We start from the raw sequence: 20,897 nt of genomic DNA, 5'->3' as shown, positions 1-20,897 counted from the left end.
AGAAAAATTAATTGCTTCCTCCTCCTCCTCCTCCTCCTCCTCCTTCCTCCTGCCACTCAAGGACAGTCTTAGTGATTGATGATGATGATGATGATGATGATGATGATGATGATGATGATGATGATAGAGTTGGAAGGGACCTTGGAGGTCTTGTAGTCCAACCCCCTGCTCAGGCAGGAAACCTATACCATTTCAGACAAATGGCTGTCCAGTCTCTTCTTAAAAACTTCCAGTTTGGGAGCCTTCACAACCTCTGGTGGCAGGTAGTTCCACTGGTTAATTGTTCTCACTGTCTGGAAATTTCTCCTTAATTGCAGGTTGTTTCTCTCCTTGGTTAGTCTCCATCTGTTGCTTCTTGTCCTGCCTTCAGGTGCTTTGGAGAATAGCTTGACTGCCTCTTCTTTGGGGCAGCCCCTGAGATACCCCATGTCCCCCCCTCGTCCTTCTCTTCATTAAACTATATCCAGTGGTGGGATTCAGCCAGTTTGCACCACTTTGGCAGGACCGGTGGCTAATTTTTTTGTTGCCCAGGCCCAGAATGGACTTCCGGAAGCGGCATCCACACAGAGAACCGGTTGTTCACCTATTTGAATCCCAACACTGACTATATTGCAATAGCAGAACTTTTTGGAGGAAGCTGAGTTTGAGGGAAGAGGTGGTTTCTTGCGTGAGGGACAGGGCTATGTTCAAAGCAGCTTGGCCGCCTCTTGACGCTTTTGTTGTGATTCAGTGTCAGCCTGTGCTCCCAGCAGCTGAGTCCGAGGAATCTGAGGAGGAGGAGGAGGAGGAGGAGGAGGAGGAGGAGGGGTTTGGAGAGCCTTTGGTGTCGGAGGGAGGCTCTGATGCACTGCAGGACTCTCAGCCTGGCCCCTCCAGTCGTGTTCCTCACGAGGCTCAGCTGTGTGAGGAGGAGGGGTCGGACTCAGAAGAGTCACAGCTGAATCTGTTCAGAGACGCTAGTAGCAGAAGGCAATCCAGCAGAGCAGAGCAGAGCAGAGCAAAGCAATGAGGCAACTCAGTGAGAGGAGGAGAAGGCAGTGAGAAGCCACGCCTTGGGACTGATAATAAAAGGGGAAGGAGTGGGCGGGGCTGGTTGCTGAAGGCAACCATTCGGAGACATTCTAAGGGAATCCTGGTCTGTTCTGGCTACTTCTGTTTAACTCTTGTTTGTTGACTCTTGTTAGATATTTTGATTCATTTATTGAAGGGAATATTCTGTTGCTTTTTTGTTTGAACTGTAAATAAATTTGGGTTGCTTTTTCTCCAGTTTATTGACTGTAAAAAGGAAAAAGGGCTTGTCCCTGACACAGAAACAGCTGGAAGAGAACAGCTTTCTCCCACCTCCTTGTCCTCTCCTTTAAAGGTCCCCGATATTATAGAAGGCATCTGCAGCCGTCTGAACCTGATCCATCGACCCAGCACCAGAAGGCTGTTGATGAAGTTGGTGGGGCTGTTGGCGGGCACGACCGAGCACTTAGACACCGTCATCTCAAGTCTTCTGGAACATTCCTTCTCAGCAGACAGGTGCCCAACGCCTCCTTCCAGCCCTAGTACGGAAATTGGAGCAATGCTGTGGTTTCTATGGCAACTTACGTTATTCCTCATTCGGGGCCTTAAGCCAGGGTTTCCCAAACATGGCCATTTCCAGGCCTGGGACTTCAACTCCCAGAATTCCTCAGCCACAGTGGCCATTGAGGAGAATTCTGGGAGTTGAAGTCCACACGCCTGGAAATTGCCAAGGTAAACAGGTCCTACACTAAACCCCAAGCATAAGGTTCGGCCTAAGACGACCTTCAGAGGTGTGATGAGGATAACTCCCATAATTCCCAGCCAGAACTGCCCATGATTTTCAGGAGTTGTGGGTTTGGATGTATTTGGAGGCCCCCATCAGGAGAAAGCAAGATTAGACTGGGATTTAATTCATTTAGAATAGGGGTCCTCGACCATGGCAACTTTAAGACTTGTGGACTTCAATTCCCAGAATTCCTCAGCTAGCTTGGCTGAGGAATTCTGGGAGTTGAAGTCCACAGGTCTTAAAGCTGCCAAGGTTGAGGACCCCTGATTTAGAGTCTTCTTGGATGCCTTAACACAGGGCTCTTCGAACTTGGCCCTTTTATGACTTGTAGACTTCAACTCCCAGAATTCCTCAGCCAGCGTGCCTGGTTGAGGAATTCTGGGATTTGAAGTCCACAAGTCATAAGAGGGCCAAGTTTGAAGACCCCTGCCTTAACAGATCCAGCCAATCAATTCAGGAGGAAACATCTCCCATTGTGACCCATACATGTAATTTGGGTCACTAGTAAAGGAATGTTAATGCTGGTTTCAGACATGTTAAACCCATATTACTTGGGAGGACAACAAAGCATGAGTTTTCACAACATGGGCACCATATTAAATACTTCTATTAAGTACCTGAAGGGACGCGGTGGCTCAGTGGGTTAGGATGCTGAGCTTGTCAATCAGAAGGTCGGCAGTTTGGCGGGTCGAATCCCGAGTGCCGCGTAACAGAGTGAGCGCCTGTTACTCGTCCCAGCTTCTGCCAACCTAGCAGTTCGAAAGCACATAAAAATGCAAATAGAAAAATAGGGACCACTACGGTGGGAAGGTAACAGCGTTCCGTGCGCCTTTGGCATTTAGTCATGCCGGCCACATGACCACGGAGACATCCTCGGACAAGCGCTGGCTCTTCGGCTTTGAAACGGAGATGAGCACCGGGCCCCTAGAGTCGGAAACGACTAGCACGCATGTGTGGGGCAACCTTTACCTTTACCTATTAAGTACCTATATTACTAGATGTCTAATATCTATGCGTATTTACCCATGTAGTATGGCTGTGGTATTATTATTTATCCTTATTATCTTCTTTATCCCCCCCTCGCCTCTTAACTGATATTATTTTGATGATTATCATTATTCTGCTGCGTTGTGTGTACACTAAGAGCTTCTGCACTGGAGCCAAATACCTTGGGTGTCTAATCACACTTGGCCAAATTCAATTTAATATTATAAGCTTCAAAACAATGGGTAGGCTGAGTTCACACAACGCGCTGGCCTAAGCTACTATGAGGCTGGATCACTCATGGATGTGACAACCTGTACATTGTCTTAGTATGGGTGTGTGAAGTACCCCATCGCCATAGGCTATTTTTTTTAATTAGCTTTTTTTAAAAAATAAAAATTTAAAAAAATCAGGTTCCTTGGTCACATCCATCCATTGGGGAGGGTACTGAGTGACGTGCCCCTCCCGGAGAGAGACTTTGGCCCTTCCTTCAACCTTCCTCTCATTTGCAGCAGTCCATCGGAGCTGTGGCGATCTCTTTCAAAGGAAGAGATGATTGACGAGCAACTTCTGGAGAACTTGCTCACCAGGCTGCAGAGCCAACATAAGATGGAGCTGCAGCCCCCGTCGGTCTCCATCACTGTGAGTTGGACCGTGCCTTTGGTTCAGGGAAAGCTAGGTCCTAAGTCCTGGTTTCACTGTTAGAGTCCATCTTTTGGGCATCTTTGGGGCAAATTCAGTGTCGCAGATAATGGCCGACCTTTGATTTGTTCTTCTCTTGTAACTAGTAGTGGACCATCCCTTAAATAGGAGCCAGCCGTGCGCTGCAGCTGCCAAAAAAAGCCAACACAGGGCTGGGCTACATTAACGGAAGGATAGAATCAGGATCACCTGAAGTGTTAATACCGCTTTACAAGGCCTGGGTAAGGCCACACCTGGAATACGGCATCCAGTTTTGGTCCCCACGATGTAAAAAAGATATTGAGACTCTAGAAAGAGAGCAGAGAAGAGCAACGGAGATGATCAGGGGACTGGAGGATAAAACGTATAAGGAACGGTTGCTGGAATTGAGTATGTCTGGTTTAATGAAGAGAAGGACGAGGGGAGACAGTATAGCAGCCTTCCAATACCTCAGGGGCTGCCCCAAAGAAGAGGGAGTCAATTATTTATCGTTATTATTTTCTTTACTCCCTCTTTTACTGGAATTATTATTGTTATTATTATTGTTATTGTTATTATTATTATTATTATTATTATTATTATTATTATTATTATTATTATTATTATTATTATTGATCATCGCACAGTCAGCCAGATGTTCAGACTGGATTTGGCATTTTTGTCTACCTATGGAGTCCTTACCAAGGACCCGGGATAGGCAGATGTGGATGTTGGATGGTATTCCAGATCTCGTCGCAGGATGGAAGCAGTTCCTAGTAAGGCTGCCTTTGGCAATTGACTAATGGCGAATTTGTCAATGCCGATGATGGTGTCCAAGTGGTGCTCCAGTTGTTTTGGGATTATTATTATTATTATTATTATTATTATTATTATTATTATTATTATTATTATTATTATTATTATTATTATTATTATTATGTTGGCAGAGACCTTGGAGGTCTTCTAGTGCAGCCCCCTGCTTAAGCGGGAGAACCTATAGCAGCGATGGCAAACCTTTTGGAGACCGAGTGCCCAAACTGCAACCCAAAATCCACTTATGTATCGTCAGGTGCCGGGTGGGCGTGGCCCATTGGGTGGAACAGCAGACTGGGTGGGACTAAAAAGTTTAATCAATCAATTCCAACTTTGCGAGATCTTTTTTTTCCCCCACGAGAAGTTGAAATTGATTGATTGATTGATTGAACCTTTTTTTTTTTGCACCCGGCAGCGGAGGCCTAAAGCAAAAAGGTTTTAGAAAACCCAGATGAAGGCCTAGGACTGGGCGATGGCGTGCATGCCCACAGAGGGCTCTGTGTGCCACCTGTGGCAGGTGTGCCATAGGTTCGCCACCACGGACCTATAGCATTTCAGACAAAGGGCTGTCCAATCTCTTCTTTAAAACCTCCAGTGACGAAGCACCCACAACGTCTGGTGGCAAGGAGTTCCACTTGTTAATTGTCCTCACTGTCAGGATGTTTCTCCTTAATTCCAGGTTGCTTCTCTCCTTGAGGAGTCTCCATCCGTTGCTTCTTGTCTTGCCTTCTTCAGGTGGTTTGGAGAATAGGGGGACCCCCTCTTCTTTGGGGCAGCCCCTGAGATACTGGATCACTGCTGTCATGTCAGCCTTATTCCTACTTTTCATGAAGCTAGACATACCCAAGATTCCAAGATACTAATGAATAATAATGATGATGATGATGATGATGATGATGATGATGATGATGATGATGATGTTGATGATGATGGTGGAAGGGTCCTTGGAGGTCATCTAGTCCACCCCCCTGCTCAGGCAGGAAACCCTATACCATTTCAGGCAAATGGCTGTCCAGTCTCTTCTTAAAAACCTTCCAGTGTTGGAGCATTCATGGCTTCTGGAGGCAGGTTGTTCCACTGGCTAATTGTTCTCAATGTCAGGAAGTTTCTCCTTAGTTCTAGGTTGCTTCTCTCCTTGGTTGGTTTTCATCCGTGGCTTCTCCTCCTGCCTTCTTCAGGGACTTTGGAGGATAGCTGGACTGTTGCTTTGCATGTACAGTGAGAGCTTCTGTCCCGGAGACAAATTCCTTGTGTGTTTAATGACCTTTGGCCAAATCAAGTATTCAGTTCCCTTCAATTCAAGAACGCCTGACCTACAAAAATAGACTGGATCCTGCTCTCAAAATCCTCTCCAGCCCTGGACGGCCACTTGTCTGAAACGGCATAGGTTCTCCTGCTTGAGCAGGGGGCTGGACTAGAAGACCTCCAAGGCCCCTTCCAGCTCTGATTATTCTGTTATCCTTCCTTCATTCCTTCCTTCCTTCCTTCCTTCCTTCCTTCCTTCCTTCCTTCCTTCCTTCCTTCCTTCCTTCCTTCCTTCCTTCCTTCCTTCTCCATCCCTGGAGGCTTTTAAAAAGAAAGTAGACAGTCACTTGTCTGAGATGCCATAGGTTCTCCTGCTTGAGCAGGGGGCTGGACTAGATGACCTCCAAGGTCCCTTCCAGCTCTGATTATTCTGTTATCCTTCCTTCCTTCCTTCCTTCCTTCCTTCCTTCCTTCCTTCCTTCCTTCCTTCCTTCCTTCCTTCCTTCCTTCCTTCCTTCCTTCCTTCCTTCCTTCTCCATCCCTGGAGGCTTTTAAAAAGAAAGTAGACAGTCACTTGTCTGAGATGCCATAGGTTCTCCTGCTTGAGCAGGGGGCTGGACTAGATGACCTCCAAGGTCCCTTCCAGCTCCTATTCTGAGGGAATGCCATCCTGCTTTCCTTCTCCCCCGTCCCCCATCCAGTTAACCCAGGCTCTCTACGAGGTGATCTCCGTCCTGGAATCCAGGGACACCATCCGAGGCCTTTTTCCGGAACTCTTGGTGACTTTGCTCGTGGAGCTTCATTTTGGCAGTCAGAGAGATGCCCTGCCCGACGTGGACTTCCTCCAGCAGTGTGGGCAGGTCAAAGGTCAAGTCAGGTGCCACTTCCTAGGGCATCCTCATCTCCCCATCCCCGCTCCCAACCTTTCTTGCGTTACGAGTAGTCCTTGACTTACAACGACTTGTTTAGCGACCGTTGGAAGTTACAACAGCAGTGGGGGGGGAAATGACTTAGGATCGTTTTTCACATTTGCGACCGTTTGCAGCGTTCCCTCGTGGTCACGTGATCAAAATTCGGACACTTGGCAACCGATTCATAGTTATGACGGTCGCAGCATCCCGGGGCTGTGTCTCACGTGATCCCCTTTTGCAACCTTCTGACAAGCCAAGTCAAAGGGGGGAGCCAGATTCGCTTAACGACCGTGTGGCTAACTGAACAACCGTGGTGATTCATTTAACGACCGTGGCGAGAAAGGTTGTCAAACGGGCCAAAACCACATTTGAACAACCGTCTCTCTGAGCGACGGAAATCTTGGGCTCGGGTTGTGGTGGTAAGTCGAGGTAGTCCTAGACTTAACGACCGCAACCAAGCCCAAAATTTACGATTGCCAAGTAGGAAGGTTGCTGAGTGAATTTTATACCCCGTTTGACGCCTTTTCTTACCACCGTTAAGCGAACCACTGCTGTTGCTCAGTTAGTTGCACGGTTGTTAAGTGAATCATCTTCCCCCCCCCCTTCTTTACATTGCTTGTCTGAAGGTCGCAAAAAGGGATCACATGATCCTCGGAGACACTGCGACTGTTGTAAATATGAGTCAATTCATTGCCAAGCATCCGGATGTAAATGTCCCAGCCTAGGTGAGTCCTGGTTATGCTCGCAAGGGGAAACCCCTCTTCCAATCAAGCAGGCAGGGAAAAACCAAAACCCCTTTTATTCTCACAGACCTGAGTCAATGCCCAAGGCAAACAAACCCAGTCCGCAGAAACTCCATCCTCAACACAAATGGCGGTCTTCGGCAACCAGCACTTCCCACACCTTCCCTTTTATAATTCAGCCCAGGCCTGGCTTCCTAAGGCCTTCTCCTTTGCCTTTGGAGCCGCCCCATTGCCTTCCTCTGTCCTACTCGCTTCTCTTGCCGGCGCTTTCGTGCATCCTGGATTTGTCCCAGCTGTGCTTCATCGCTGTCCAACTCAGACTCCCAGCACAGCTGTGTCTCAGCCTGAGGGCGAGTAGAGGGGCCGGGCTCCCCATCCAACTGTGAGTCTTGGAGCTCCTCAGAGCCTTCCTCTGACTCTGATGTCCCTCCAGGACCCTCCTCCTCCTCCTCCTCCTTCGCCTCCTCAGACTCAGCTGCCGGATCCATGGGCTGGCGAGGAAACACAACAGTAAATCTCCTGACGGTCATAAGTCACTTTTTTTTTAGTGCCGTTGTAACTTTGAGCGGCCGCTATACGAACCTCAGTGCCGAACGTTGAACGGTCACTAAAATCCACCGTTGTAAGTCGAGGAACTACCTGTGTGAGGAAGAGCAGCCCTGAGCGAGTCGTCCTCTGCCCCTTCAGTTTTGCTGTGGAGGCCATCAAGATGCTGCTCATCCGGATCGGATGCCGGTACGAGGTGACGTTCATGGAGAAGACGCGCGGCTGGTTGATGCTGCAAAGTGGCCGGGAACTCCTCCAGGGAAGCACCCTCCTGGCCAGGTGAGCCTGCCACCCCCCCAACACCCCCCCAAAAGACCGTTGGGTTCTTCAACTCAGAAAGTGGAAATCGCCTTCGCCCTTTTGTCTGTGGGGTGGCACGGCAGCTGAGCAATCCGAGTTTGAGCCCTGAGCGCGCTGAGAACGGGTGAGCTCCCGTCCTCACCTCAGCTCCTGCCCACCTAACCTAGCAGCTCGAAAGCATGCAGAAGCGAGTGGATAAATACAGGTAGTCCTCAACTTACGACAGCTCGCTTAGTGACATTCCAGAGTTGCCACAGCACTCTAAAAAAGGAACTTGGGACCAGTGTTTCACAGTTACGACCGTTGCAGCCTCCCCGTGGCCGCGTGATCCAAATCCGAAGGCTTGACGACTGGTTCATATTTACGATGCTGGCCGTGTGCCGAGTCACATGATCTGCTTTTGCAACCTCCTGGCAAGCAAAGTCAATGGGGGAAGCCAGATCCACTTAACAACATTGTTACTAACTTAACAACCACAGCGATTCACGTAACAACCGCAAACTGTTAATGGATCTTTTGTGTTTTTCAGAGCCATGCTCCATTTTTGCTGCCCAGAGATTATCAGGGTCCTGGATTTGCTATTCTCTCTCTTCAGCAAAGGCAGCGAAATGCACAAACCGACAATCATTGCGGTCTTTGTCGAGGTAAGGAGCAGGTTTAGTTTGCACCGCGCACAGATCTTCTCACAATCAACCTCACTATTCAGATCAGAACAAATACACAGCTGGTTCAATTCAGCTGGCAAAAATAAACTTGATGTTTATTCACTCAACCTGAAGTTGAAGTCCACCCCCGGTCTAGGGTAGGAGTACGCAACCTTGGCTCTTTTAGGACTGGCGGACTTCAACTCCCAGAATTCCTGAGCCAGCATGGGGGAACTATGGCCCCTTCGTGACTGGTGGACTTCAACTCCCAGAATTCCTGAGCCAGCATTGGGGAACTATGGCCCCTTCGTGACTTGTGGACTTCAACTCCCAGAATTCCTGAGCCAGCATGGCGGAAACCTTGGCCCCTTCATGACTCGTGGACTTCAAGTCCCAGCATTCCTGAGCCAGCATAGGGGAAATTTGGCCCCTTCATGACTCGTGGACTTCAACTCCCAGAATTCCTCAGCCAGCATGGGGGAAACTTTGGCCCCTTCATGACTCGTGGACTTCAAGTCCCAGCATTCCTGAGCCAGCATAGGGGAAATTTGGCCCCTTCATGACTCGTGGACTTCAACTCCCAGAATTCCTCAGCCAGCATGGGGGAAACTTTGGCCCCTTCATGACTGGTGGACTTCAACTCCCAGCATTCCGGAGCCAGCATGGCTCAGCTTGGAAAGCTCTCCCTTTCCCCTCAGCATGGCTGGCTCAGGAATTCTGGGAGTTGAAGTCCACAAGTTATAAAAGAGCCAAGGTTGCCCACCCCTGGCCTAGGGTGATGAAAAAAAGATCTCCAGAACATGCCTGAATGTTCTACTCTTCTTGCAGTTGACTCTCCTCTTTCATGATTTTTCTCTCTCCCTCACCCAATCCCAACTCGGTCCTCCTCCAAAGGGTTATTTCAGCCCCAAAGACCAAAAAGACAATTTCTTCTGATGGCTTCTTGGCTTTGAGAAGACGTCCTCCCACCTGAGGCCACCAAAATAAATTCAAACCGCGGGAAGACACCCCTCTCCTCTTGACAACTATGAACCCCCGCCCGTCCTCCAGTTGCTCTTTTCCCTTGAGGAACTTGATCCTCTTTCTCACCCCTTCGGCCTCTCGTGATGGATTCTCACCTTGATCTCCAGCTACTTCACCACCAAGACGTCGATCGGTTTCCCACCGAACAGATCTTTGAGAGCCTCGAGGAATGGACCCAAAACCCCAGCCCAGATGTTCGTTCTCTGGCCCTACGAGCTCTTGGCATCCTGGCCATCCACCCAGACAAGGTGAGGAAGCAGCTGAGAAGTGACCTCCAATTGTTGGGAGGGGTCTTTCCGTTCCAGATTATGGACCCATAATCTGGTTTTTCTGCCAAAGACTCTTCGGCCCACATTCACAAGTTAGTCTTCGCTGTAGATCTAAGACTTGAGGAAGGATGTCCCCTCCCAAAAAATTGAGCTGTCAGAAGCTCTTGAGATGTTTCTCCTAGCCTACCCAACCTCTCCATAACAATGTGAAAAAAGCAACTGATGACTTGTTTTTCACACTTAACAACCGTTGCAGCATTCCCCCGTCTTCAAAACGGAGACACTTGGGCAACTGACTCATGCTTACGACGGTTGCAATGGTCCCGGCTTCGCGTGATCCCCTTTTGCGACCTTCTCACGAGCAAAGTCAATGGGGAAGCAACTCGCTTCACAGTTGCAGCGGGTCGCTTAATAACCGTGAGAAGAAAGGTCCTAAAATGGGGCGAAACGCATCTAACAATGGTCTTGCTTAGCAACAGAAATTTTGGGCTGACTTGCGGTCGTAAGACAAGGACTAGCGGTAGATCCACCCAGGGCTGGCTAAGTTATTTAGGTGTTTTCTCAAAGATGAGAAAGTCATTTGGAGAGTCAGATGAGGATAGATAATTTGACAGGTAAATCCATCAATAAGGCACGGACAACGATGGGCGCATCCTCTTTGCAGGTGGAGGACGTCAAAGCCTTGATGCCCACCCTCTTGGGCAGCCTGGAGGAAACGGACAACGGTGTCATCATGGAAGCCATCACCGCCCTCCAAAATGTCCTGAGGTTCATGCAGAGGAGTGACGTCGTAACTCTGGCAGAGAAGCTCCTTCCGTTGTTTAGCGCTGTAAGATGGTTCGCCCAGGTGGATTCTGAAGACCTTCTCGCTGTCTTTCTCAACCTTGGCCACAAGGGGTGGACTTCAACTCAATCAATCAGTGCAGAGCTGGGAGGGCCCTCAGAGATCTTCTAGCCCAACCTCCTGCTCAAGCAGGAGATCCTGTACCATTCCAGTGGCTGTCCAGTCTTCTTAAAAGTCTCCATTGATGGAGAACCCACAACATCTGGAAGCAAAAGCTGTTCCACTGGTTACTTGTTCTCACTGTCAGGAAGTTTCTCCTTAAATCCAGCTTTGCTGGCTGGGGAATTCTGGGAGTTGAAGTCCACCCTGGCCACTTTAAGACTTGTCGACCAGTTCCCAGAATTCCTCAGCTAGCCATGTTGGCTAGAGAGTTAGGTGAGTTGAAGTCAACAAGTCTTAAATTCGGGTAGTTGAAGTCATTCCATCTTAGCGGTCAAGGCTGAAAAACACTGTCCTCTCCACATTTCTGTGGTTCCTTGGGTCCTCTGAGGTCTTCTCCTGCGTTTGGGTCTCCTTGGTCTCCTCTCCCATACCAGCCACTACAAAAGGAGACACAGGTCAACAAACCACCATAAGACCCAGATGCACAATAGATTGAATCAATATTTAGAACCAGAACAACAGAAATCAGATTTTCAACTAAAAAGACACCTCCTGGAGAACATCCAGCAGAGGTTGGGGTGGGAATGACCGCTTCCCTAAAAACAGGTCTCCAAACTTGGCAACTTTAAGACTTGTAGACTTCAGTTCTAGGGAATTCTGGGAGTTGAAGTCCACGAGTCTGAAATTCTGGAAATTCTGGGAGTTGAATTCCACGAGTCTGAAATTCTGGAAATTCTGGGAGTTGAAGTCCACGAATCTCAAATTCTGGGAATTCTGGGAGTTGAAGTCCACGAATCTCAAATTCTGGGAATTCTGGGAGTTGAAATCCATGACTCTCAAATTCTGGGGATTCTGGGAGTTGAAGTCTGTAAGTCTCACATTCTGGGGATTCTGAGAGTTGAAGTCCACGAATCTCAAATTCCTGGAATTCTGGGAGTTGAAATCCACGAGTCTCAAATTCTGGATATTCTGGGAGTTGAAGTCTGCGAGTCTCACATTCTGGGAATTCTGGGAGTTGAAGTCCACGAGTCTCAAAATCTGGGAATTCTGGGAGTTGAAGTCCACAAGTCGCAAATTCTGGGGATTCTGGGAATTGAAGTTCATGATTCTCAAATTCTGGGAATTCTGGGACTTGAAGTCCACAAGTCTCACATTCTGGGAATTCTGGGAGTTGAAGTCCATAAGTCACAAATTCTAGGGATTCTGGGAATTGGAGTCCATGAGTCGCAAATTCTGGGAATTCTGGGAGTTGAAGTCCACAAATCTCAAATTCTGGGAATTCTGGGAGTTGAAGTCCACGAATCTCAAATTCTGGGAATTCTGGGAGTTGAAATCCACGACTCTCAAATTCTGGGGATTCTGGGAGTTGAAGTCCGTAAGTCTCACATTCTGGGGATTCTGGGAGTTGAAGTCCACGAATCTCAAATTCTGGGAATTCTGGGAGTTGAAATCCACGAGTCTCAAATTCTGGATATTCTGGGAGTTGAAGTCTGCGAGTCTCACATTCTGGGAATTCTGGGAGTTGAAGTCCACGAGTCTCAAAATCTGGGAATTCTGGGAGTTGAAGTCCACAAGTCGCAAATTCTGGGGATTCTGGGAATTGAAGTTCATGATTCTCAAATTCTGGGAATTCTGGCACTTGAAGTCCACAAGTCTCACATTCTGGGAATTCTGGGAGTTGAAGTCCATAAGTCACAAATTCTAGGGATTCTGGGAATTGGAGTCCATGAGTCTCAAATTCTGGGAATTCTGGGAGTTGAAGTCCATGAGTCTTACATTCTGGGAATTCTGGGAGTTGAAGTCCACAAGTCGTAAATTCTGGGAAATCTGGGAATTCAAGTCCATGATTCACAAATTCTGGGGATTCTGGGACTTGAAGTCCACGATTCTCAAATTCTGGGGATTCTGGGAATTGGAGTCCATGAGTCTCAAATTCTGGGAATTCTGGGAGTTGAAGTCCACAAGTCTCACATTCTGGGAATTCTGGGAGTTGAAGTCTGCGAGTCTCACATTCTGGGAATTCTGGGAGTTGAAGTCCACGAGTCTCAAAATCTGGGAATTCTGGGAGTTGAAGTCCACAAGTCGCAAATTCTGGGGATTCTGGGAATTGAAGTTCATGATTCTCAAATTCTGGGAATTCTGGGACTTGAAGTCCACAAGTCTCACATTCTGGGAATTCTGGGAGTTGAAGTCCACGAATCTCAAATTCTGGGAATTCTGGGAGTTGAAGTCCACGAATCTCAAATTCTGGGAATTCTGGGAGTTGAAATCCACGACTCTCAAATTCTGGGGATTCTGGGAGTTGAAGTCCGTAAGTCTCACATTCTGGGGATTCTGGGAGTTGAAGTCCACGAATCTCAAATTCTGGGAATTCTGGGAGTTGAAATCCACGAGTCTCAAATTCTGGATATTCTGGGAGTTGAAGTCTGTGAGTCTCACATTCTGGGAATTCTGGGAGTTGAAGTCCACGAGTCTCAAAATCTGGGAATTCTGGGAGTTGAAGTCCATAAGTCACAAATTCTAGGGATTCTGGGAATTGGAGTCCATGAGTCTCAAATTCTGGGAATTCTGGGAGTTGAAGTCCATGAGTCTTACATTCTGGGAATTCTGGGAGTTGAAGTCCACAAGTCGCAAATTCTGGGAAATCTGGGAATTCAAGTCCATGATTCACAAATTCTGGGGATTCTGGGACTTGAAGTCCACGATTCTCAAATTCTGGGGATTCTGGGAATTGGAGTCCATGAGTCTCAAATTCTGGGAATTCTGGGAGTTGAAGTCCACGAGTCTTAAAAGTTGCCACCTTTGGAGAGCCCTGCCTTAAAGTATCACAAAGATGTTGCGTTGTCTGATTCTCAAGGATGCTGGTGTTTGCTTGTCGTTACGAGGATAGGTTTGTCTGCTCCCGTGCTACAGACCAGGTAATGCCATATATGGCAAACGCCACGACATCATAACACTCCAGGCTGCTGCTGATGAGCGTTCTTGTTCGCAGGCAGACACTAAAGTCCGCAGCTCCGCCATCGTTCTCTTTGCCGAGCTGCCCAGTTTGGTGAAGAAGAAGGAGAAGTATCTGATCCAGGAACAGGTCAATCAAAGTCTGGTCCCGCTGTTGCTTCACCTGCAGGACGAGGAACCAGATGTTGTGAAGGTGAGCGGAGTTGAGGAACGGAGTTGGGGAAGGCTGCAGGAATTGGAGATGTCTAGTCTAATGAAGGGAAGGACCAGGGGGGACACGATAGCAGCCTTCCAGCATCTCAGGGGCTGCCCCAAAGAGGAGGGAGTCAAGCCATTCTCCAAAGCCCCTGAAGGCAGGACAAGGAGCAAAGGATGGAAATGAATCAAGGAGAGAAGCAACCTGGAACTAAGAGAGAAATTTCCTGACAGTTGGAACAATTAACCAGTGGAACAACTTGCCACTAGAAGCGGTGAATGCTCCAACACCGGAGGTTTTTAAGAACAGATTGGACAGCCATTTGTCCGAAATGGTCTAAGGTTTCCTGCCTGAGCAGGGGGTTGGACTAGATGACCTCCAAGGTCCCTTCCAACCCTATAAGCCCTTGAAAGGTTTGTAGAGCAGTTATTAACTCCCTTTTTTTCTTGAGGTCTGTACATCTTTTTTGTAGCACGGTGAGCAAAACTGGTTGCAGATTTTTGTCCCTGTCTCCACAGGGTTGTCAGGATGCTCTTCTCAAGTGTTTCCGCTTTCTGGGTTGGTCCCTTCCGAAGAAGGTCAGCAGCAAGAAAGCCTGGCACGATCACCCTCTGATTCCAGAGAGCCTCTGCCGTCAAATTGTGAGCACGCTTCCTCCATTTATTTATTTTTTATCATTATTACTACAGGGGTAGCTCGGGACCGTTTCTGGAGGTTTTTAAGAAGAAACCGGACATCCATTTCTTTGGAATGGCATAAGGTCTCCTGTCTGAGCAGGGGGTTGGACTGGATGACCTCCAAGGTCCCTCCCAACGCTGTTATTCTGATTCGATGGTGAGAGAAATCATTGTTTCCTTTCTCTCTCGTGTCCTTTGATAGTCCTGGAAGGTAAAAACCATCCCTGCCGTCTTGCTCCAGTGCCTGGATCATCTTCTGTGTCCCCAAGTTTCCATCCGGAGAGCAGCGACCATCTTTATTGGTGAGTTAGGGAATTCTGGGAGTTGAAGTCCACCTGCCTTGAACCACTTTGCCCGGGGGATTCTGGGAGTTGAAGTCCACCCGCCTTGAACCACTTTGCCCAGGGGATTCTGGGAGTTGAAGTCCACCCGCCTCGAACCATTTTACCTGGGGAATTCTGGGAGTTGAAGTCCACCCTCCTCGAACCATTTTGCCTGGGGAATTCTGGGAGTTGAAGTCCACCCTCCTCGAACCATTTTGCCTGGGGAATTCTGGGAGTTGAAGTCCACCCGCCTCGAACCATTTTGCCTGGGGAATTCTGGGAGTTGAAGTCCACCCGCCTCGAACCATTTTGCCTAGGGAATTCTGGGAGTTGAAATCCACCCACCTTGGGCCATTTTGCCTAGGGAATTCTGGGAGTTGAAATCCACCCACCTTGGGCCATTTTGCCTGTACCGTGTTGGATTTACCCCAAATCACCACTAAAGGCCAAATATTAGTTCGGCCTGCACAGCCCTGACTTGCTTCGTCTTGGCCACAAACCAAGATCAGAAATCTTCCAGCTGTGGGCACAAACATCTGGGATCCTTCCCTGTTCCCTCCCTGTCTTGCAGGCTGTGTCGCTCAGTGTGCAGATCCTGTGGCCATCACTGAAGAGAACAAGGACTTGATATTCATCTGTAAGTACCCGCAACAGGGATCATCCTGGCTAACGGCTTGTTGGGATCTTGAAGGACCCAGAGAATCGAGAAGGGGGCGGGGGGGCTGAATTTTGTGCACGTGGAATGAAATTCAATGATTTATTTATTTTTATTTGCTTATCAAATTTCTTTGATAAGGTGACTCTTATTAAATCCGGGTGATTCTGATTTAAAGGAACGGAACCAGATTACGCATTTGTTGTCGACAGAGAGTAAGCGACTCACCACTGTTCGTTTAGTGACCATTCCAAGTTACAACGGCAGTGAAAAAAGCGACTTAGGACCGTGTTTCACACTTATGGCCGTTGCAGCATCTCCACAGTCACGTGATCAAAATTCGGACGCTTGGCGATCGACTGGTATTTATGACGGTTGCAGCCTCCCCCGGAGTCACATGATCCCCTTTTGGGACCTTATGGCCAGCAAAGCCCAATTCACTTAATGACCGTGTGACTCACTTAACAACCAGAGCGATTCACTTAACAACTGTGCTTTTGTTATTATACAGTTACACTAACCGAATCTTGCAAGTCTGAAAACAGGTAGTTCTCAACTTATGACCACAGCTAGAGCCCAAAATTTCTGTTGCTAAATGAGATGCTTGTTAAGTGAATTTTGTCACATTTTATGAGCAATGTCAACTGGTCAATTGTTCTAACAGTTAGGAAGTTTCTCCTTATATTCTAGATTGCTTCTCTCCTTGATTGGTTTCCATCCGTTGCTCCTTGTCCTGCCTTCAGGGGCTTTGGAGAATAGCTTGACTGCCTCTTCTTTGGGGCAGCCCCTGAGATACTGGAAGACTCCTATCCTGTCCCCCCTCATCCTTCTCTTCATTAAACTAGACAGACCCAATTCCAGCCACCGTTCCTTATATGTTTTAGCCTCCAGTCCCCTGATCATCTTTGTTGCTCTTCTCTGCACTCTTTCCAGAGTCTCCAATTCTTTTTTGTTTAATTGCAGTCCATTACAGATTGTCCTCAGGTTACAACCACAACTGAGTCCAAATTTTATGTGGCTAAGCGAAACATTTCTTAAGTGGGTTTGGCCCCATTTGATGGCTTTTCTTGCCACAGTTGTTAAGTGAACATTGCATTTGCTAGGCTAGTAATACGGCTGTTCAGCAAACCCGGTTTCCCCCCAATGATTTTGCTGGCCAGAGGGTCGCAAAAAGGGATCACGTGACCCCTGGGGACAACGGTCATAAATACGAGTCAGTTGCCCAGTGTCTGAATTTTGATGATGTGACCAAGGGGGTGCTGCAACAGTCATAGGTGTGGAAAAACAGTCGTTAAGTCACTTTTTTCAGTGCCGTTGTAACTTAGACTTGTCTCTAAATGAACTGGTCTAAGTTGAGGACTACGTGTATGGTAATTTCAACTTCTCATAAAGGAGAATATTTGTAGCTCAGGGTTGACCTGAAGGGTCCTTGGTGCTCTCTGAGCTAGGCGGTTTTTTTGAAGGTGTTTCATTACCCAATTTATGTGACATTGATGATGTCGCCTAGTTGGGTCATGAAACGTCTGCCAGAAAACCACCCAGCTCAAGAAGCACCAAGGACCCCACATTCATCATTCCCCTCCTCCTCCTCCTCCTCCAACTCCTCCTCCTCCCTGCAAACACCCCACCCCCTTCTAGCAGTGATGATGTTCCGTAGTTGGGCCATGAAACGTCTGCAAGGAAACCACCCAGCTCAGAGAGCACCAAGGACCCCACATTCCACATTCCTCCTCCTCCTCCTCCTCCTCTCTGCAAACCCCACTTCCTTCTGGCACTGATGATATTACCTAGTTGGGCCATGAAATGTCTGCAAGAAAACCACCCAGCTCAGAGAGCACCCAGGACCCCACAGTCCTCCTCCTCCTCCTCCTCTTCCTCCTCCCTTCTGGCACTGATGATGTTCCCTAGTTGGGTCATGAAACGTCTGCAAGAAAACTACACAGCTCAGAGAGCATCAAGGAACCCACAGTCCTTCCTCCTCCTCCTCCTCCTCCTCCCTTCTAGCACTGATGAAGTTCCCTAGTTGGGCCAGGAAACGTCTGCAAGAAAACCACCCAGCTCAGAGAGCACCAGGGACCCCACAGTCTTCCTCCTCCTCCTCCTCCTCCTCCTCCTCTACTCCACAAACCCCACTCCCTACTAGCACTGATGAAGTTCCCTAGTTGGGCCAGGAAACGTCTGCAAGAAAACCACCCAGCTCAGAGAGCACCCAGGGCCCCTGGCATCACCCTCCCTTCTCCATCAGCGGCTGACCTCCGCCATTTCCTCCCTTTCAGCCCTTTCCAAGCTGCAGCACGATCCGGATCCTTCGGTCCGGGTGGCATCCATGGAAGCCATGCAGATGGTGCAGGAGGCTTGCGGGGGCCCCTCCGTCGCGCTTCGGAGCCAGACCCACTTCAGCCTGGACAGGGAAGAGCGCCTTTTCTCCCAGGGACACTGGGAGGTGCCGGATCCGGCCCTGACCCATCGCTGGAACCCATCCTCTCCCGTCTCCCATCGCATCGTCACTAGCCACCTCAGGAGGCGACAGTCGGGGGCCGCCCGCCAAACTTGAGCCGCACCCGGGGAGGGGGAGGCAGAAGGGAGACCACCCCATTCCCCAAGAGGGCTGCACCAGAACCGATCTGGAACCTTCCGTCCAGAAGGGATCCCCGCGGGAAAGCCGGCGGATGGACGTGGTCCAGTCCCGCGGTTGCGTCCAGATTTGAGAGGCAGCCCCGGCGGGGGCGAATTTTGCAGCAACGCGGGTCAGTGTCCATGCTGTGAGAGGTGCTCGCTCCTTTACGTCTCTTTGTAAAAATGTCCGTTTTTCTCCCTGCCCCAACTTGGAGCAACTTACGAGGGCGAGGAACGAAGAACGAGACGAGAATGAAAAGTGGCGGGAAAAATCTGGACGATTGAAAGCAGCCGCCTCAGACCCAGTTCGGGTAGGTCCTCGACTTGCAACCTTTCGTTCAACGACCGTTCCAAGTTACAACTGAGAAAAGCGACTCGGCAGCAGTTCTCACACTTACGAGCAATGCGGCGTCCGCGTGATCAAACTTTGGATGCTCGGCAACTGGCATGTACTTATGACGGTTGCGTCATCCCGGGATTGTGTGATCGCCCTTTTTAAGCTTCCCAGCCAACTTCCACCAAGCAAAGTCAATGGGGGGAAGCAAGTTTCGCTTAACGACCGCACGGTTCACTTAACAATCGAAGTGATTCGCTTAACAACTGTGTCAAGAAAGGCCCTAAATCGCTTCACAGCTGCCTTGCTTAACCATGGAAATTTGGGGGGCTTCGTTGTGGCCGTAGGTCCAGAGCTACCTGTCGCGATGGCCATTAAGTGAGACAGCCTTGCTTAACAACTCCCTCGCCCCCTGTTTCCCTGATGCGGTCATTAAATGAATGTGCAGGTCGTTAAACGGAGCTTTCCGCAGCACTGGGCAGAACAGATCGGACAACCATGTGACGCGATTGCAGAAGCAGCTGCCATAAACCGAATTAGACGGTCGTTTCTCTGTCATATAATATATGTGGGTATATGCATAATTCTGTATTCATTTATTTTTCTCATATTTATGTAGTGAATATCATAGGTAGTGACCCTCTGAGAGCTGAATGCAAAGAAATTTCATTTTCATATATGCCAATTAGTGTACTCTCAAAGTGACAATAAAGTTATTGTTCTATTCTATTCTATTCTATTCTGTATTTCTATTCTATTCTGTATTTCCATTCTGTATTTCTATTCTATTCTATTCTGTATTTCTATTCTATTCTATTCTATTCTGTAATTCTATTCTATTCTATTCTATTCTATTCTATTCTATTCTATTCTATTCTATTCTATTCTATTCTATTCTATTCCATATATTCTATTCTATTCTATTCTATTCTATTCTATTCTATTCTATTCTATTCTATTCTATTCTATTCTATTCTATTCTATTCTATTCTATTCTATTCTTTATTCCTCTATTCTATTCTATTCTATTCTATTCTATTCTGTATTTCCATTCTGTATTTCTATTCTATTCTATTCTATTCTGTAATTCTATTCTATTCTATTCTATTCTATTCTATTCTATTCTATTCTATTCTATTCTATTCTATTCTATTCTATTCTGTATTTCCATTCTGTATTTCTATTCTATTCTATTCTATTCTGTAATTCTATTCTATTCTATTCTATTCTATTCTATTCTATTCTATTCTGTATTTCCATTCTGTATTTCTATTCTATTCTATTCTATTCTATTCTATTCTATTCTATTCTATTCTATTCTATTCTATTCTATTCTATTCTATTCTATTCTATTCTATTCTATTCTATTCTGTATTTCTATTCTGTATTTCTATTCTATTGTATTCTGTCCTATTCTATCCTATTCTATTCTATTCTATTCTATTCTATTCTGTTCTATTCTATCCTATCCTATCCTATCCTATCCTATCCTATCCTATTCTATTCGAATTATTTTCCAAGTGACCGGAGGTCAATGCAGCCAATCGACAAATAGCTGCAGCATCTCTGTGGTCGGTTGTAAGGGCAAATGACCACCAGGGGCATCGCAGTGGTCGTAACTTTGGAACTAGGTCATAAGTAGCAGCTGGTCGTTAAGTGAGGACTACTGATAGCTGCAACGAGCGAGGGCTTTCGGAGCTGTGATGCAATTCTTGCCCTTCTTTGCTACAGAACTGGGAACCGCAGGAATTTTTTTGGGAATTAAAACCACTGGGAATCTTCCGGAGAGCAGAGCAAGGAACTGATGATGGTAAGATTAGTTTCAAGCGCGTGCGCGCGCGCGCACACACACACACACACACACACACACACACACACACACACACACACACACACACACAGAAAAATATCTCTGAAGAATAATAAGAAATAGTCATTGCTGCCCTCGTGTGGCCAATCCAGGAACAGCATTCAGTGGTTATAAAAGCTACAAATCTTTTTCCCCAAAGGTGGTTTTTTTCAGGAGGCAACTAGATTTTCTTCTTTTGCTTCAAAGCTGTTTCGCTTCTCCTCCAAGAAGCTTCTTCAGCTATGCCCGGATGGTGGGGAATGGAAGGATTTATACTCCTTGCAGACAGCTGGTCGTTTGCATCCTTTTAGCAAGTCGTTGAGGCCACTTGGAGGTTTGTCTGTGTCCTCGGGGTCACCTGAGTGGTGCAAATGGGTGTGAAGCCTTCTTGGAACCGCTGAAAGGACCGCGTT

At 47.7% G+C, this 20,897-nt stretch overlaps 2 protein-coding genes across 2 annotated transcripts in view; one reads left to right on the top strand and one right to left on the bottom strand.

Moving 5' to 3' along the window:
- The window catches only part of LOC308668035 (maestro heat-like repeat-containing protein family member 7), a gene marked incomplete at both ends in the record, with an annotated part of 38,928 nt that extends 20,689 nt beyond the window's left edge, over positions 1 to 18,239 (top strand). Inside the window, 12 exons of the mRNA XM_081327695.1 lie at positions 1,364 to 1,524; positions 3,292 to 3,421; positions 6,199 to 6,374; positions 7,839 to 7,976; positions 8,527 to 8,641; positions 9,772 to 9,912; positions 10,598 to 10,762; positions 13,872 to 14,027; positions 14,549 to 14,671; positions 14,910 to 15,009; positions 15,602 to 15,667; positions 17,962 to 18,239. Of these exons, the coding sequence (XP_081183821.1) occupies positions 1,364 to 1,524; positions 3,292 to 3,421; positions 6,199 to 6,374; positions 7,839 to 7,976; positions 8,527 to 8,641; positions 9,772 to 9,912; positions 10,598 to 10,762; positions 13,872 to 14,027; positions 14,549 to 14,671; positions 14,910 to 15,009; positions 15,602 to 15,667; positions 17,962 to 18,239 (1,749 nt within the window). The remainder of the gene's footprint in view (positions 1 to 1,363; positions 1,525 to 3,291; positions 3,422 to 6,198; positions 6,375 to 7,838; positions 7,977 to 8,526; positions 8,642 to 9,771; positions 9,913 to 10,597; positions 10,763 to 13,871; positions 14,028 to 14,548; positions 14,672 to 14,909; positions 15,010 to 15,601; positions 15,668 to 17,961) is intronic.
- PGM2L1 (phosphoglucomutase 2 like 1) overlaps positions 1 to 20,897 on the bottom strand; it is a 212,749-nt gene that overhangs the window by 84,175 nt on the left and 107,677 nt on the right. The gene's annotated exons all lie outside the window — the stretch shown is intronic.

The sequence above is a fragment of the Vipera berus genome, assembly GCF_964194415.1.
Source record: "Vipera berus genome assembly, chromosome: 4".
Lineage (NCBI taxonomy): Eukaryota > Metazoa > Chordata > Lepidosauria > Squamata > Viperidae > Vipera > Vipera berus.
Note: the sequence above shows the minus strand (reverse complement) of the source record. Positions and strands in the feature narration are given on the sequence as shown.